At 52.4% G+C, this 17,279-nt stretch overlaps 2 protein-coding genes across 5 annotated transcripts; both read right to left on the minus strand.

Moving 5' to 3' along the window:
- Positions 1-9: 9 nt before the first annotated feature.
- On the minus strand, positions 10-10,435 carry Mybbp1a (MYB binding protein 1a). Its single transcript, XM_021177879.3, has 26 exons — positions 10,209-10,435; positions 10,011-10,106; positions 9,303-9,386; positions 9,143-9,217; positions 8,933-9,040; positions 8,119-8,294; positions 7,861-8,028; positions 7,654-7,771; positions 6,787-7,082; positions 6,476-6,586; positions 5,968-6,093; positions 5,643-5,810; positions 5,441-5,540; positions 4,509-4,605; positions 4,277-4,428; positions 3,926-4,009; positions 3,683-3,835; positions 3,430-3,600; positions 3,179-3,339; positions 2,582-2,825; positions 2,370-2,501; positions 2,215-2,283; positions 1,723-1,836; positions 1,469-1,570; positions 788-936; positions 10-681 (listed from the first exon to the last, which is right to left on the minus strand). Exons 1-26 carry the CDS (start codon positions 10,398-10,400, stop codon positions 90-92), a joined length of 4,038 nt encoding a protein of 1,345 aa, XP_021033538.1. The 5' UTR covers positions 10,401-10,435; the 3' UTR covers positions 10-89.
- Positions 10,436-12,719: 2,284 nt separating this feature from the next.
- On the minus strand, positions 12,720-15,908 carry Ggt6 (gamma-glutamyltransferase 6). Of its 4 annotated transcripts, XM_021177252.3 has the most exons (5): positions 15,844-15,901; positions 15,404-15,634; positions 14,551-14,753; positions 14,360-14,473; positions 12,720-14,053 (listed from the first exon to the last, which is right to left on the minus strand). In XM_021177252.3, the coding sequence occupies exons 2-5, from the start codon at positions 15,541-15,543 to the stop codon at positions 13,023-13,025; spliced, it is 1,488 nt and encodes a 495-aa protein (XP_021032911.1). In that variant the 5' UTR covers positions 15,544-15,634; positions 15,844-15,901; the 3' UTR covers positions 12,720-13,022. The 4 variants fall into 4 exon arrangements, with proteins under 4 accessions (XP_021032911.1, XP_021032910.1, XP_021032912.1 ...); XM_021177251.2 differs by having other exon boundaries at positions 15,404-15,908; XM_021177253.2 differs by lacking the exon at positions 14,360-14,473 and having other exon boundaries at positions 15,404-15,908.
- Between the last annotated feature and the right edge of the window lie 1,371 nt (positions 15,909-17,279).

Below are 17,279 nucleotides of genomic sequence, written 5' to 3' on the forward strand. Positions count from 1 at the left end.
AGACTGGCGTCATATAGCATCGTGGGTTGTTTATTAAAATATTGGTGAAAAAATAGGAGTCTCTAGGGCAGGGAATCAGACCATAACACTCAAGGGGTCTGCACTCTCCTGCTGGCCACTCTCCTTCTCTTGACCCCACTCTGTAACAGGCTAGGGCTCCTGCTCACCAGAGACAGCCTTGCTCTTTTCTTTGGCAGGGCAGACTGTGGGGACTTTCTTATGACCTCCTTTGTGCTAAGAGCCTCCTGATGATGCTTTTTGCTTTCAGGCTCTATGGGGGACACAGGAGTGGCTCCATTCACCTGTGACAGCTTCTCTTTTTTCTTCTGCAGTTTTGGGGTCTTGGCAGGGGTGCTGGGGCTTAGGGTGGGGTTACTGGGAGCCGGACTCTTGGCCACAGTTATCCCATTCACCTGGGATGGGGTGCTGGCCTTTACCCTCTTCCTTTTCTTCTTGCCTGTGCTGGGGTGCTGGTCTTTACCAGTGGCAGCAGGCATGGCACCCTCTGTCACTGCATCCTGCTGTGACGCAGCATTCTTTTCTGGTGTGGTGCCCTCAGATTTACGTTTCTTTCGCTTCTTGGTCTCTGGCAAGAATCCCTTTTTCTTCCGCTTTGTGCTGACGGGGCTCTGGGTGTCACTAGGAATATCCTTGGCATTCTTCTTTTCTGACTTCGGACGTCTGTAAGGAAGGATACAGAACAGAGTGTGTGTGAGTGTGCAGTATTGGTTGGAGGGAGGGTCCTTTTAGCCACACTCCCAATGCTGGTCCCTTTCCCAGAACATACTGGACTCCTAGCATCCTCATGGCCTGCCAGTAGAGATCATAGAGGCGATTGGAGCCAGACGAGTGATTCCCCTGCTGCAGGCTTTGCTGCAGCTTCTGTTGCTTGCTCTGAAGCACGCCCAAGGGAGCAGTGAGGTCCACAGACAGCTTCTGCAGAGGAAAGGCAGGCTGGAGTAGCAATGGTGGTGACATGGCCTCTCGCCAGCATTTGGGTCTTCCCAGTGGCTCCTGAGTCCTTTAACCATTTCTGTCCTTACATCACTAGTCCCTTGGTTGTGGAGGAAGTAAGGACCACTAGCACTGACTCCCATTCCATAGCCAGGGTCCTGTATCTCTGCTTTTATAGTTCTTTAGCCACCTGCCCATCTCCAGTGGCCTTCTGGCCCTCTATCCTGACTGCTCATGAGTAACTCTTGCCCCTCTATTCTGAGCCTCATTTCTAGCCCCTCTCACTGATTACTAACATCTCAGTTTTCTTTCTGGCACACAGTGACACAGCTTCCCTCCCAATCTACCAGGTCCAGTAGCATTTAATCTTTTAAAAGGCCAGATTCCTCCCCTTGGAACCTTCATGTGGCTCCCAGGCCACACTCCTCCTGTGATCCTCCCTCCCCCGGGAGGACTACTGTCAGAACTGCTGCCCATTCCACCTAGGGCACTGATTATCGGGCAGCTGCCTTACCTCGTGATTGACTGTCCTCAAGAGAGTGTTCAGCAGCTCCAAGATGGATAGCTCCCTCTGGTGCTCCCCCTTGCTCTGTGCCTCCCCAAGAGTCTGCAGGGTCTACAGAGGAAGGCCAACACTGAGGCACCCCTGAGAACAGCCCAAGGCCTTTCTACACCTAACAGTGGCCCAGGAGGAGGAAATGCGTTCCAAGCAATCTGGTTACCAGAAACCTGGGACGAGTTCATGGGTGGGGGCTTCACAGCTATTACCTGGGTGGCCTTTCCCAAGAGTTGGGTAATCAGCTGCTCCCACTCAGGATCCTCAAAACAGACTCTCAGATCCCGTGCAGACAGAGTCTTCTGGAGCATCAGGCATGTCTGGGCCTGCATCAAGGCGAATGTAGTCAGCAGGAACCCCAGTATGTCAGGTCAAGACTCAGGAACTCACACAAACTTAGAGAAGGCTGCTTGTGCTAGGCCTTACAATCATCAATTTCTCTCTTCTGAAGTGGGAAAAGGGTTGCCGAGGCCTGGAGAGGCAGTGGTCCCAACTGGATAGAAGCAAGATCGACCTCATGTTGATCTCCCTCTAGCCTGTCTGATAGCCCTGGCATCTAAGCCAACAAGGGAAACCCTCTTATGCAGGCCAGAGAGCAAGGTTCCTCTGTGCCAATCATGAGTTACAGCATGAGCACATCCAAGGTCAGTAAAGCAGGCCTCTTAAGTGAGAAGATTGTACAGGTGTTTCTGACAGACCCTTACCTGATGGCGGGGCCGAGATGGGCCAGCCACATGCTGAACCAGGATGGGAAGCAGGTTCTTACAGATCACCTAGGGATTGGGGAAGGACAAGAGGCCATTAGCTGGGGACTGGGCTAGGTAGAGTTCCCAATAGACAGGCTAGCTCCTGTACTTACTGGGTATCTGGAGAAGAGGCTGAGGAACATGGGGACCGTAAGTGAGCTGTTACGCTTGGTCAAAAGAGATTCCAATGATGCTGAATACACCCGGGTCACAAAGTCCAAGTCTAAGCAGTTAGCAGTCTGGTCCTGGTGAGAGAGCTGGGGTGAGACTGGGAGCAGGAAGAAGGCTGAGGGAGAGTCTTGAGCAAGGGCTGACCCTGGCTCACCTCTGAGTCCTTGGGCTCAGGTCCGGTGTCAGCTCCGTGTAACTTCTGACTATCTTGGTGCCTCTTATTGGTGTTGCCCTTGAGGACTCGCAGCAGGTACAGAGAGGCATTGAAGTAGTACAGGGCGACAGAGGCATCAGCCTGGCTGCCAGCCTGCTGCACAAACCTCTCCACCTGAGCATGCAGAGCCTCTGCACGCGGCCCCACCTCGTGGCAGTAGCGGCGGGCACGACACAGGTGGTGCCTATGGGCAGGAAAGGCAAAGCTGGTCAAAAGGTGTCTCTCTACTTTGCTCTGTCATGTACAGCAAAGAGCAGCCCCAAGTCACGTTGCTAAGTTAGGAAACCAGATTAGAGATGTACAGAAACTTGAGCCTCTAAAGTGCCCCACCTCTCCTATGTGTATCTGTCTTGTGGGACAGTGGCTTCTGACCTCTGTAAAGTAAGACGAAGTTCTATGTCCTCAGAGACAGGAACAGAGTGGGCTTGTCAGAATCCCCAGCTGTTCTAACAGTGATGGCTGGGGTGGGACCTCTCCTCTATGCACAAGAAGCCGCAAGCATGAGAACCTAGGGGTGGGTAACTCGTGTGCACTCACATGAAGATGCGGGCGGTCTTGTGCAGGAGGTCCTGCTCCTGCTTGGTGGAGCCTTTGCTGCGTATGCTGTGCTGAATCATGTTCAGCATTGGCTCAAGTAGTTCCAGGATCAGGGGGTGCTCAGGATGCTTGGTCACCAGCACCTCAATCAGGTCTAGTACCTGCGGCCAAAAGGCTGAGAGTCAGCTCATGCAGAAACATGGGAGAGGCAGGAGCAGCTCAGGGTGCCTGGCAACTACCTGCACACCCACCCTGATTTGGAAGTCCCGTCGGAGCTTCTTCTCCTTCTGTAGCTTGTTTTTCTCCTCATTCCGGGCCTGGATGCGCATCTTCTGCTCTTTAAATAGGCTGGCCAGGTTCTGGTCCAGGGCCATCATGGCCTCATCCCCAAGCTCCTCCTCCTCCTCATTGTCCACTCCACCCTGAGACACAGAAGCAGAGCCATCAGCCGACCCTTAAATGGCTGGACAAACCCTCTCTCTCCCTCCCCTGGGTCCTGCTCACCAGCGCATTCCCAGCTTTTAACACTTCCATCAACTGTTGACGGAAGCCCGGGTCCACATCTTTGTCACGGTCCTCCTCTTCACTTTCTTCCCCATCCTCACTGTCCACATCACTCTCTGAGTTCTTATTGTCCTCATTATCCGAGTCTTCGTCCTATGGGTGGGAGGAGGGAAGACACCTTTTTGATGACACTAAGAGACTATCTCCAGATACCCGCCCTACCTTGCGCCCTCTGGTGAGTACCTCTCCATGCTGCAGCTGCTTCTCATCAGTGTCAGTGACCACCACGTTGTCATCCTCATCCTCATTTGTCACAGGGCTGAGCACCTGAGGAGAAGTCCCAGACCACCACTGTACTTGCTGCCCCGACTTCATACTCTCCTTGGGTCACCCCTGAAAGTCTCTTCTATGTTGGCCAAAGGCCCCCACCACCCCAGGGAGGAAAAGAGGAGTGTCCCTGACCAGCCTGAGGGGATGGCCTGGGGAGGGTGGCATGTAGCATGTGCAGAGGTACAGAAGATAGAAGACATCACAGACTCCCACATATCAGTAGACCCCATCTTACAATCTATTTCTCCAAAGGCCCCAACTCACAGCCAGGATTAGCTGCAGACCACGTGGAGTAAGGTGGGGACAGATATGACCAAATACACTCCGGACCACCTGGCGCATCAAGTTGCTGGGTTGAGCCAGCAAGGACAGCAAGATCTCCACCATCACCTCCACCCACACTGGCTCCTGGGAGGCTACAGGAGGGAAAGCAGATTTAGGCTGAGCAGGATACAGACAGCCTGGTTATCTAGCCTGCCGAGGAGCAATGACACACCTTTGGCTCTAGAGCGTGATCGGCGGGGATTCTGCTCCATGCTTTTCTTGATGCAAGTCTGAATGTCTCCTAGGACATCACAGCTTTCTGCAGGGGACTATGGGCAGGACAAAGCAGACATCAGAGAGGAACTGAAACTAGAGTACTTAGGTATGCCTGGCAGGTCACCCTTACAATGCAAAATGTGTACCCCCAAGAGCCTTTTCACAGCCTGTGTATATTAACGAGACCATAGTGCCTAAGTTCCCTACCAGCACCCACAGTTAAGGCTGAAAAGGACATCCAAGACCACACGACTAGCAAATCCAAGCCCCACAATGTTGGGCTAACCTTGTACTCATCCACAAAATAAATTTTAAAATGTTAGTTGACCAACAGAGGGAGACAGTATGGTGGCTCTGGAGGGCAATGCAAATGGCAGAATGTGATATATTGGGAAGCTGGTAGGCTAGAGCCTTTACTGGGGAACATTACTAGCCTCAGGCCTGACTGTCCCTTGCTTGGGGCTGGAAGCCCCAAGTTACATATAAAGTGCCTGGGCCCCATTTCTAAATGGCTACTAAACAGACAAGTGTCCTGTGTGTCAAACTGGCCTCCCTCCTGCAGGGGGCAGCACTTTCACTCATACCCTTAACTTCCAATCAGTAAATCACATCTAGAAGGGACCGTGGGACTACCAATCTCAGTCACTGGAGGTGTGGCCCAAAGCAAAGTTTCTGGTACCCAGCAAGCACAGGGCAGCCCTCTAGGGAAAGCCTGGGATGGTGGCTGGTGCTCACACAGATGGAACAGAGTTTTTCCCCTTGGGCTGTAACTTTCATGCAGGACTGAATTGACTTAGGAAATTCAATTTCAACCTCCATGTCCCACTGCCCCCCAAAGCCACTGAGTTGGGGGAGCCCCACAGTGCCTTTCTCTATAGACGACAATACCTTGAAGATGTGGAGGCCCACCAGAAGCAGCAGGTGCTGGAAGGCAATGGCCCTGGTCTCAGAGGAGCGGGCCTCTAGTTCCTTCAGAGTACTCATCATCCTGGGGGGCGGGGGGGGGGGTTAGGACAGGGGCACATTTGCAGACACCACTGGCAGACAGACAGGGTACCCTCCTCCACCCCCAGAAATCCCATGCTCTCACTGGTCCCAGGCCTGACGCTGCTGTGTTGTCAAGGATGTCACACTGGTTACATTGCGGTTATGGTTCAACAGCATGTCTGCCAACTGAACCAGGCGGTAAGTCCAAGGCTTCCCATTTTCAGCTAGGTCTGGTGTCTGCCTGAACTTCACACTGAGAGTCTGCAGTAGGCTGGGTAAGAGGGAGGGAGGTTTCACAAGCCAGCATTAGCACACCCAACCCCTCCAACTGCCCTGGGGTTCACCCCGCCCCAATCCCAGGCCTGCTGACCTTGTTCACAGTTCAGAAAAAAACAAGTGTCCCCATCTCCTGGGTAGCCCAGACCTACCTGAAGAAGGCACTGACAAAGACCCCACGGTTGCGGTCGTCCAAAGGGAAGGAGAAGTGCTGCTTCGTCTCTGGGATCTGGGGCGTAGCCTTCTTCGTCTTAAAGAAGGCATGGAACAAGCAAAACCTGCGAGCAAGTCAGCAGCGGCATGGGGAGGCGCCCTTGCTGGACCATGCAAGGGCCACTTCTCTGGTTTGACCCTCTGAACATAAGCAGGCCACCTGAGATCCAGTGGAGGAGCCAGAGCTGCTCCTCTGGAGCCAACATACGCTGGCTACTGTGGGCAGAGGCTTGCTACAGAACCCATAGATCGAGTCTGAACCCTTGGGGCCCCACACCTGTACACTTTCCTCATCTCTTTCCTTCATAGGATCACATACCCAGTAGATACCCTGCTGCATGCCAACAACGTAACCTGAAGGCTTCTGGCTCTAGGGGAACCCAAACAAGGACCAGGCAAGGGACCTAGTTTTGTAGTCATGCCACCCACAGAGTGTCCCTCACACACCTGGCTATTTGCTCAATCACAGCTTCATCCTTCTCCAGATGCAGATGATCCACAAGGCTGACCAGGCGGTGGATGATCCACTTCCGGAGCCGGAATACAGTTCGCTCAGGCCTGGAAGCGGAGGCCATGTAAGTGACCTCAGAAACAGGGTACTCCTTTGCCCTAGGATCACCCACACCCTGCCCCGATCTCTTGTCAGAAGAAACCAAGGCCACAACCAAGGGTTAACTTTCCTCCTCTCCTACCTCTAGTTTGAAGCCACGGCACTCAAAGCTTTGGGCTCCTCAAAGCTCCTGACAAGTGCTACTCACACATTCAACGAGGTGTCCTGAGTTTTCTTCTGGTTGGTAGTGCTGAAGTCAACCAAGGAGTCCAGGTCAGGCTGCAGGAACATGTCCCGCAACCAGGCCACATAGCTCTGCAGGGCTTCAGCATTCAAATACCGCGTGACACGCCAGAAGGTAGGCATGACAGGGAGACCTTGATTGGTAATGGTTGTAAAGGCCACCATCATAGTCAACTGCCGCTTAGGGTCATCCTGGCACCCCTCTAGGAAGGTATCCACGTATACACTTATCTCTGGGATGATCTTAAATAGGTTTTGGGGCTGCAAGAGATGAGCATGAGTTTGGGTTATCAGAGTGAAGAGGCAGGCACCGCCTTTGTCTCTAGAGACTAAACCCAGGACTTCCCCACTCCAGTCACACAGCAGGGCTGAACCTAACTTTGCCATAGCTCCATCAAGATCTATCCTTGATTCCTTAGCTCATGCCCAGCACAAGAAGGTTCCCATTCTTCCTCCAAGATTGCGGACAAGATGTTCTCCTAGTTTGACTGGCATGATGGGAACCTAGGCTCAAGTCCTGACAGATCAGTACCTACCCGTGCCATCAAAACCCATGTGCTCTCTGACAACCGTCTGTATAGGGCCCCCCACTATCACTGTCTTACAGGTGCTAGGCACAAAATGCAGAACACACCGGGGTCAATAACCACTCCCCTCAATGTGAGCCCCCAGCAGCGTTCCAAATAGACAGCTGGCTGGGCCTGCTGGTGAGCGGCCTCAGGACAAAAGGGCCTGATTACTGGCCAAGTCCTCCCCTACCAGATCTTCAGAGGAAGAACCCCTGCCCTGGCCCTGCAGGCAGCACTGAACCACATGGGAAGACGACACCTACCTTAGAAGTAACCATGTTCTCCCCAAAATGGCGGATCAAGTCTCCTCGCATTACCAACTGCAACTGCTCCTCTGACAGAAGTGGCAGAGATGCACCCAGTAGGCGGAAGCACATGTAGCTAAGGAGAGTTGGGGCAGCGCCTGGTCAGAGGCCCTGCACTTGATCAGGTCCCACCCAGGCTGGAGAGGGAAGACCAGTGTCACACACCTGGATGTGTAGGACGGATTCTTCAGCAGCCCCTCCTCCAAAACCTTCTTCCAGAACAGTTCAAATCTGTTCTCCTTGAGCGCAAGGCGGAGCAGGTCCAGAGCCACATTAGGCAGCTTGTGCTCCTTCTTGACAGACTTGGCGGCCACCTTCAGGATGTTCACCAGACTAGAAGGCAGAGGAGATTCAGTAAACGTTACCCGGAGGACTAGAGTGCAGGACACCCCCAGTGAGAACCCACCCACAATCTCCTCAAACCTGGGAATGTTGTCTTCTGAGAACAGGTCAACCGAGCCCATGAGTGACTCGAGCTTTGTCGGCACCCTCTGCTTAGCCAGGAGGAAGAGCTCCAAGTACTTGGGCGAGCGGAGGATCACTTTCATGTTACCCTTGAGGACCTTTGGCAGGATCTCCTGGAACATGGACTCTGGGACCTGGAGCGGGGGTACAGGTGGAAAGGGTGGGTCTTGTTCTACCCGTGGGCTTCGGATATACCACTAGTCAGTCGACTTGCCAAGCAGCAGACCCCAGCATTGTATTGATGACTAACTGGCCTGGGGCCTATATTTAAAACTATACCTCTTTTTGTTTTGTAAGAGGAGTAGCCAGTTTCATCTAGAGCCCTACGTGGGAAGCTGCAACTTAAATTCTGGTCTGTCTCCATTTGTGCCGAAAGGACAAATCAGGGATGAGACAGTGGCAAATGATTCTAGATACAAACAGACCCAGGCTTGACCAAACCAGCTATGGCAAATGTACTCAGATTGCCTTCTACATACTCAGGCATTGACAAGCACTGTTCCAGACCCACACTAGCCACACAAAGGCCATCAGAGAGGGCTATGGAATATCTGAACCACCTAACTGAGTGGACATGTGCTGAGACCCTGAAAGACAAGGCAGATTTTAGATAGTTGGTGAGAGAGGAAAAACAAACAAACAAACAAACAAACAAACAAACAAACAACCTCCTCCTAACAGTTGCATGGTCAAACCATCTGTCCTCATCATGTTCCTACCCAAATCTTTTGAACGTTCCCCAAATCAGACAGCATGATCTGTGATTCTCTACCTCAGAGAGGATGTCCACCAGAGCCTTTACTGGCTGAACCTGTAAGTGGTTGTGGTGTTGGGACAGGGTCTTCAGCAATTGCACAGACTTCATCAGGGCCTCTTTGTCCTGGTATCCACAGAGAGCAAAAGGTGAAGAGCAGGGTCTGTTACCGTCTGTCCCCCTCCAGCCCTAAACCAGTCCCTGTGCCCCCGTACCCAAAGCTCTTACCTTCACTAGGCGGCCTGACTGAAAGAGGGCTAGCACTCCAAACAGGTTTGCAAAGAGAATAGGTCTCATCAGTGCCTAGAAAAGGATTGAAAACACAGGTGAAGAGGGTCCCTCCCATAGCTGTTCGGGAGCAGGTTGTCTGTCTGGGAATCTCACGCACCTTGTTCATGGCTTGTAGATTATATTTTTCTTGTATCTGATCCAGGATGTCACACAATGGGATGTCTTCAAAAGACTGCAACAGCTACCAGGCAAGACCAGAAAGAGCTCAGGAGTGGCCCAGGGACAACAAACCAGACCAAGTCCATTTCCCTCCTTCAGCTTTCCCCAATATAATCTTGGTCGCTCCTCCCATCCCTCACAAGTGCTACTGCTTTCAAGGGACCACATCTTACATAGCCCCACCTCCATCAAGGCTTCAGAAGGCCTAGGCTGCTTCTGTACCTCTTGGAAAAACCCATCCCATCCAAAGATCCTGTTCTGAGTTGCCTTGAGGCTGGTTAGTCTTCATTGCTTTTTGCTGTACAAATTTCTACGTGGTCTGTCATCAGTTGCCTTCCTAACCTGGAGGCGGCTCCCCAACCTTACAGAAGCCAACCTCAAAGCTCACTACTTCCAGTAACTGTAGCTAATACTCGTGTAGCTGATACACGTGTATCAGAAAGAAAACGTGTTCAACTCTCCCACCTGCCTGGACTTTGTTGTACATAGGCCATGTTTCGGCACTTCCTCCCACCCATGTAAGGATGCCTGCATCCCCTCTGAAGCATCTCGGATTTCTCCTTACCCCGCAGCGGCGGTGCCCCCTACCCTTAAGACGCCACCTTTGCCCAGCGAGATTGTGCCCTTGCCAGACACACCGCCTCACCTGTGCCAGCGCCAGGCTGTAGCAGGGCCTAGCAGCTTCTCGGCCCACCCCAAGTCCAGTGATTAGGCGCTTCAGGGCATATTTCATCTCCGAATCCTACGGAACCAAGAACATCCCACGTGTTCAACAGTGATCTGAAGGGCCCACCCCTCCCCCTTGCATCCAGAGCCACGATGGGCCTGGGCCCCTCCATCATACACTCGGCCTTGTGCGCAAGTACTCCAACAACTTCTCCGTGGCCCGGAGCCGCGTTTCCTGATCCGGCTTCGCGATGTCCCAGAAGAAGTCTAAGAACTCGCGGCTGTGCTCCAGCAGGCTGTGGCGGTCGCCTTGCGCCGCTTCTGCGGGAGTCGCAGGCTCAGCTTTCGTGGGGCTCTTCATCTCCGCCATACTGAGCCAAACACGTGGGCTCAGAAGACAGTCACTTCCAGGTCAGGTCTCGGCGCCTGCGCACTGGGACGTCCGATTAAGGGCGGGGCCTAGCAGGTTGGCAGTGGCTCCCGAAGGACCTCGCCTTTCTCATGTGGCTGTGGGTGGAGCAGAGTGTTCTGCTCACAGGCGCGTGTGTTCAGAAACTGCTGCTTGGATCTCTTCCTTTAACCTGGAGGAGTTTCTGACGACCGGCGGTGCAAACAAATCCAGGAAAAAGCCGTAGTATGATCTCTTCCCAGACCCAGGTCTGCTCGCGATCTAGTCCGAGACATAGGTGCAGCAGCTATTCCGCTTTTATTGTGTGCATCCGAACAAAGCCGCGGCTTCTGTGGACTTCCTTTCTAGTGGGAAGAGATGGTTGATGAACGAGTAGCCAAATACATTTTAAACGATAGTTATGAGGAAAATAAGGAATGTAGGGAGCAGAGGGAGCCTTTTAAATGTTAAAAAACGAGAAAACATCGCCTGTTAAAAATTAAAGGGAAAATTCTATAGATTCTAAGATACTATTTAAGAGACCATGACAAGACTGACATGTGAGCTGACAGCTGAGGGACAAGATGGGCTCTGTTGTCCCCCAGGGCAAAAATCTAAGAGCAGGCAAAAGAGCAGGCCAAGGACATTTCTTCTACAAAGGCCACTCATCTCTTATGGGAATGAGGTCAGTAAGATGAGGAGGAGGATGCAGGTGCCAGGAGCAAGGTTATATAGAACCCAGGGCCAGGCTCAAGAGTTCAGAATTTCTTCAGAGAGTGCAGGGAGGATTTACATCTGATTTACATTTTTAAAAGGTCAACTGTTAGCTGAGAGCATGTGGCTGTGAGTACAGAGGCAGTGAATTATGCTGGAGTAAGGCCTTGGCTAACCTATGGCAAATGTCAAGGTAGGTGATGACCTGGGTCAAGGAGATGATTTGCTAGAAAGGACACCAGGCTAAAAGCTAAAATAGTTGGATAGATGGTGGAATCATTGCGCCTAGCAATGTTTTGTTTGAGAGAGAGGTGGAGATGGTACAATTAAGAGTTCTGCTAGCTTGGGTTTGGGGATATGGTATGGTAATAGAACACCAGCCAAGCACATCAGTGCTCTAAATTTGATCCCCAAGCCAACAAAACAGCTGTGTGTGTTGGTGATCCTGTAATCCCAGTGCCTGGGCCAGACTGGATTACACAGGGAGACTCTGCCTTAAAAAACAAAAGTATAGAGACAAGGGATATGGCCTGTTAGTGAAAAGCACTTACTAAACGGGGCAGTGTGGCGCACGCCTTTAAACCCAGCACTTGGAAGGCAGAGGCAGGCAGGTTTCTGAGTTCAAGGCCAGCTTGGTCTACAGAGTGAGCTCCAGGACAGCCAGGACTACACAGAGAAACCTTGTCTGGAAAAAAACAAAACAAAACCAAACAAACAAAAAAATCACTTACTACTATTGCAGAGGATCAAGGTTCAGTTAGTTCCCAGCACCCATATAGTAGCTGCCATCTGTAACCCCAGTTACAGGGGATCCAAAGCCCTCCTCTAACCTCAGACAGAAGAAGCATGTGGGACATGTGCATATGTGACGTTCACACACACAGAAGATAAAAGCATCTTTTTTGGGGGGGGGGGGGACAGGGTTTCTCTGTGTAGCCCTGGCTGTCCTGGCACTCACTTTGTAGACCAGGCTGGCCTCGAACTCAGAAATCCGTCTGCCTCTGCCTCCCGAGTGCTGGGATTAAAGGTGTGCGCCACCACGCCTGGTTCAAACCCTTAAATAAGAATTTCCTTTCTCTCTCTCAGGTAGGGGAAGTGCTACTGGGTGTCCTTGCCCTTGGCCTGACTATTTCTAAAGGGTTGTATTCAAGAGATCTCAGAGGTCAGAAACAACCCAGTTCCAGCCCTTCTGTACCCAGGGGCACCTCCTACTCATTTCCCCAACCCTTCTCTGCTCTGCCATCTGTTCTACACGTGAAACTAAGAGATTTACCTTACGCAGACGGAACCCCAGAAAGCAGAAGGTGGCTGGAGCAGGGGAAGCCGAAAGAGACAGACCCAGGCTCCTCCCCCTGTGTCTGGCGTTCATCATCTGTGCTGCAAAGGTTAACAGGAAAGTTAGCCAAAGAGCACAGATGTCACTTTGTCCCCGGAAGATTTGAACTTTATTAGCTTCCAGTCCAATTGATAAAGATCAGCAGGGAATGGTCCAGTGGAAGATGGAGCTACCCACCCTGCCCAAAGACTCAGTCAGGGCCGGTGACCTCCCACTGGGCTTTCCCAAAGGTGAGTTGCACTCAGACTCTCTTTCATCACCTTCTAGGTCTTTATTTGATAGAAAAGTCAGAAATTCCATCAGTGTGGGTACCAGGAAATGTGGTTGGACCAGCCCTGGATGCCAGAGCCAGAACCGGAGCCGGAGCCGGAGCCGGAGCCGGAGCCGGAGCCGGAGCCGGAGCCGGAGCCGGAGCCAGAGCCAGGTAACAGATTCGGATGGAGGTTTGATGTGATGGAGCAGCAAATACCTCACAGATACATTCTCTTCATACATTCATTGCTGCTAGGCCTTCTCTGTCTGGCACTCAAGTTCCAGACACCTCTGCCCCTCTGTTAATACCCCTGAAAGGGGCAGCAGCCACTGGGGACACTGGAGACATGGGCGTGTTCTGCATGGACTACCACCTGCAGTAGGGCCCCTTGGCCACATATGCCAGGGCTCTCTGTGGGTCTTTGATGCTGGGGCTGCTGTGGGATTTGGAGTGTTGCCAGACGATTGAGCAAGGTGCAAGACATGGCTTTGGCCCCTCTGGAGATCCCTGAAGCCACCAGCCCCAACATATCGGCTTCTGTGTCATCCAGGTTGTCACGAAGGATGAGTGGACAGGCCCAGGCACTAGGTGCAAGGCTGGCTTCCAGGTTGCTGAGCAGAACACCAGTACTTGGGGACAGATGTCCAGAACCAAAGGAGCTGTTGATTGAGGAGATGAGGAGGAGCATGGAGCCGTTGCTGTCCACGGTGGCCAGGGCACTGCTCACTGGGGTTTCAGCAGTTTGCAGGAACGGTGGGCAGGGAGCAGAGCTGGGTGTCCTGGAGTGAAGAGTAGACTCTAGCAGTTCCACAAGTTCTGGGCCTGCTGAGGGACCAGGAGTCGTGAACAGGACCCCCTGAGGCAGAAGAAGCTGCAGTGCAGGCTCTAAGGAAGGCATGGGCTGAGCAGAAGGTAACTCTAACCCCAGGTCTCTGACCAGCAGGTTCAGCAAGGCCTTCCCAGTGAGATCTGGGCTGGAGGCCAGGGCTGCGCTGCGTAATACAGCTGCCAGGTTGGGGTTGGTGGCCTGAGCCCCAAGGCCCAGTGGGGTTCCATTGGTATGGCAAAACAATGGACAGAGTCCCTTTGTGCCCTGGACGGCTAGTGCGCTTGCCAGGGGTGCATCTACCTCAAAGCCCTTTTCAGCCAGCATGGCAGGCTTAGTCAGCAGGTGTGGCCAGGGCAGGCGGCCGAAGTGGGCATGAAGCAAATGCAGAGCAGGCAGACCCATGGGCAGCCCCAGGCCAGGGGCCAGGAGTTGGGTTGGGCCTGCTGTCAGGGCAGTTGAGTTTCCTGAAGAGCTATTGTAGAAGAGACCCCAGAATGTGGCACCTGTTGGGAGACAGAGGTCACACGGGGATCAGAGGCACTGGCCAGAATTGGGATCAAGATCCTCCAGTGGTCCCAGGTAGAGAATCACTGTCTTGCTTGCAATAGAGGTCACTGACTAAGCCTGAAATCAAGAGTTGCTGACCAGGGTCAAAGGTTACTCAAGACTAGGCCTAGTGCTCAGATCCCATGTCCTTCTCACTAGCTAGTCTTGGGGTAATGACCATTGACTACCCGAATGAGTTCCAGGTCACTAACTAGGCCCCAGGTTAGAAGCTCTGAGGTTAAGGGCCCACAGATCACACTGACCTAAACCTGTTGCATGAGGATGTACCACCGCCAGACACAAAGCTGCTCCAACTCCAGCATCCACGACATTGCCCCCCGCGACAAGCAACTCTTGGCCCAGTTGGGAACATGTGGCTGCAGTAAGGAAAGGTCTGTGTGTGATGGGGAGGTGCCCTGGACCACTGACCCCTAGCCCCTTCCCAAACACTGACCTGCAGGGCTGATAATGGCGCTGTGGTGGTACACACCAGGGCGATGGGAGTGTCTGCTGGCTGGAGGGGCTACAGAGCCCAAGTTTCCTCTTGGGCTGTCCCTACTGTGTAGCTGTCTCAGAGCCAGAGAGCTGCTAACAGCCAGCAGCAGCAAGCCTGCCAGCAGGCGGGCCCAGGCTCCTGGCAACCCACCAACCTCGTTCCTGCAGAAAGGGGAGTCCTGAGCCAGGGATGGGGTAAAGGAGCACCCAGGAACCCCAAGAAGACCCAAGGAATGTTTCCCCCAAAGGTTTGATTTTGCAAGAGTATAAATTGGAGAGAGAGAGAGAGAGAGAGAGAGAGAGCGAGCCCAGGGCACTGCATTGGCAAAGACACAGAGGTAGGAAAAAGTTGGAGAAACTGAGGCTGGCTTGGAGAGAGTGTCTAACCAGAAGAGCTGGAGGAGGCAGGGGTGGCCAGTCAGTCAGAGGGAGACCTGGAAGGGGCTTGGCACATGGGGAGAGGAGGTTGAGGATCAGGGTTCATCCAGGTGTTGCCCGGTCCCAACCCGTCCAGCAGGTGCTATGGTATGGAGCTGGGGTGAGGCTGGGAGAGCTGGGGCAGGATAGGGTCCAGCTTGATACAGATGTCTAAGATGTCTTCTCTTAAGATACACAGACCTTCCTCTGACTGACTGGCTCAGTCCCAAGTTGGATCTGCAGCCTAGAGCTCCCCTCCTCCCAAACTCATCTAGAAAGTCCCTGATGCTCAGCCAAGTGTGAGATTGCCTGACCCAGCTTAGGGATTCCAGAGAGAGGACCTTGCCAGCCGTCCAGCCTGAGTTATGGAGGTCCCCAGGCCCTTGCTGACTCACCGGGGGGTATTTTGGAGTCTCCTTAGGGAGAGGACCAGTGGCTCTGCTATCTCTTCCTCTTCCTCCTCCTCCTCTGACTCCATGCCAGGCTCCCAGAGTTGCAGCTTGTGATAGTGCACAGGCCCTGTGGTGGCATCCATGGCCCGTGCTACCCCAGATCTTTGCCGAGAGCCCTGACAGTTGACACTGCCAGATAGGCAAGCAAGCAGGTTGTGGCTGGTGCTGGGTGGCCTTGGGGAATGGAGGTGGTGAAACAGAGAACAGGTCTGGGCAGGGCGGGGCTGGGAAGGCTGCTATGAGCCTGCCTCATTAGGACTCAGGGCTCTTATAAAGGTTCCCCAAGCGGCTGCCATACAGGAGTCACAATTTATACAGGTCTAGGAGGAGCCCAACACTATAGCTATAGACTAAGAGGTGGGGTGAGTGGAGCCTCTCTTTACCTTTGAGATCCCAAAGCTACTCAGGTCTCTAGGAACCATGGACATGAATTAGAGCGATGGTTACAAAGGGTAGCCTGGGTGTGGCTTAGCACCACCAACCAGGTTATATTGTCAGGGGGTGTGGCTTCCAGGGAGGGTCATGGTCCAATCTTGGGCTACTATGAGATCTGGCGAACAGCTTGGGTGCTGAGGGCCATCCCTGGATGTGTCATGTGGCTTTTGTCCAGAAGGCGGAGTCAGAGACCTCTGTGGGAAAACAGTCTGGAAAACACGGTTCCAACCTTCTTCCTGGCATTCACATCAAGGACCTGTTCCTGGGCAAAGCAGTGCTATTTGCAACAGTCCCACATTGGAAACTATGCTAACACCATTGTCAGGAAAAACGGTGCAAGCCATTATTCAGGCACTGGGGTATCTGCAGCAGAAAGAATGAACAAGAGACAATTATGTGTAATATTGTACATGAATCAGAGGGAACATGGGGAGTGAAAGAGGCCAGGCAGGAAACGGCACACATTGTGTGTCTTAAGCAAGGCTCAGAACAAGGTAAGACCGGTTAGCGTTTAGAGTCAGAACGCAGCTGGAGTGCGGAACAGACAGGGCATCTGGGAAGAAGCCAGAAAAGTCTTGTTTACCTTTCTCTCCTACCTTTCCTTTTTTTTTCCTTCCTTCCTTCCTTCCTTCCTTCCTTCCTTCCTTCCTTCCTTCCTTCCTTCTTTCTTTCTTTCTTTCTTTCTTTCTTTCTTTCTTTCTTTCTTTCTTTCTTTCTTTCTTTTTCAAGACAGGGTTTCTCTGTATAGCCCTGGCTGTCCTGGAACTCACTTTGTAGACCAGGCTGGCCTCGAACTCAGAAATCCACCTGCCTCTGCCTCCCGAGTGCTGGGATTAAAGGCATGCGACATCACCGCCTGGCTAAAGATTGCAACCTCTCTTTCTTTCTTTCTTTCTTTCTTTCTTTCTTTCTTTCTTTCTTTCTTTCTTCCTTTCTTCCTTCCTTCCTTCCTTTCTTTTTTTTCTTTTTCTTTTTTTTTTTTTTGAGCTGGGTCTAAGATAGAGCTGTCTGTCCTGGACTCACTCTGTAGACCAGGCTGGCCTTGAACTTCCAGAAATCTGTCTGCTTCTGCCTCCCATTGATGGCATTAAAGGCATGGGACACCACACCTAGCTGTCTTTTTTTTTTTTTTTTTTAAAGTACCACTAGCCGGGCAGTGGTGGCACACGCCTTTAATCCCAGCACTCGGGAGGCAGAGGCAGGTGGATTTTTGAGTTCGAGGCCAGCCTGGTCTACAGAGTGAGTTCCAGGACAGCCAGGGCTACACAGAGAAACCCTGTCTCGAAAAAAAACCAACAACAACAAAAAAAGTACCACTAATGTTTATTAGTAAAACTAAAAGATCTTTTTGAGTTTTGTTTGTTTGGGACAAGGTCTCGCTATG

This window comes from Mus caroli, unplaced genomic scaffold, assembly GCF_978045245.1.
Source record: "Mus caroli unplaced genomic scaffold, Mus_caroli_1 scaffold_13, whole genome shotgun sequence".
NCBI classification, from domain to species: domain Eukaryota; kingdom Metazoa; phylum Chordata; class Mammalia; order Rodentia; family Muridae; genus Mus; species Mus caroli.

What these genes read in the sequence shown, in the direction of transcription:
- Mybbp1a (XM_021177879.3), bottom strand. Translation starts at nt 10,400, where the DNA reads ATGGCGGAGATGAAGAGCCCCACGAAAGCTGAGCCTGCGACTCCCGCA. An exon ending in CAGCGTCAGGCCTGGGACCA is followed by an intron (nt 5,541 to 5,642) that starts GTGAGAGCATGG and finishes CCCGCCCCCCAG; the next exon opens with GATGATGAGTACTCTGAAGG. An exon ending in ATGAGGATGCTAGGAGTCCA is followed by an intron (nt 682 to 787) that starts GTATGTTCTGGG and finishes CCTTCCTTACAG; the next exon opens with ACGTCCGAAGTCAGAAAAGA.
- Ggt6 (XM_021177251.2), bottom strand. Translation starts at nt 15,543, where the DNA reads ATGGATGCCACCACAGGGCCTGTGCACTATCACAAGCTGCAACTCTGG. An exon ending in CGCCATTATCAGCCCTGCAG is followed by an intron (nt 14,474 to 14,550) that starts GTCAGTGTTTGG and finishes TCCTTACTGCAG; the next exon opens with CCACATGTTCCCAACTGGGC. An exon ending in TCCTCATGCAACAGGTTTAG is followed by an intron (nt 14,054 to 14,359) that starts GTCAGTGTGATC and finishes GTCTCCCAACAG; the next exon opens with GTGCCACATTCTGGGGTCTC.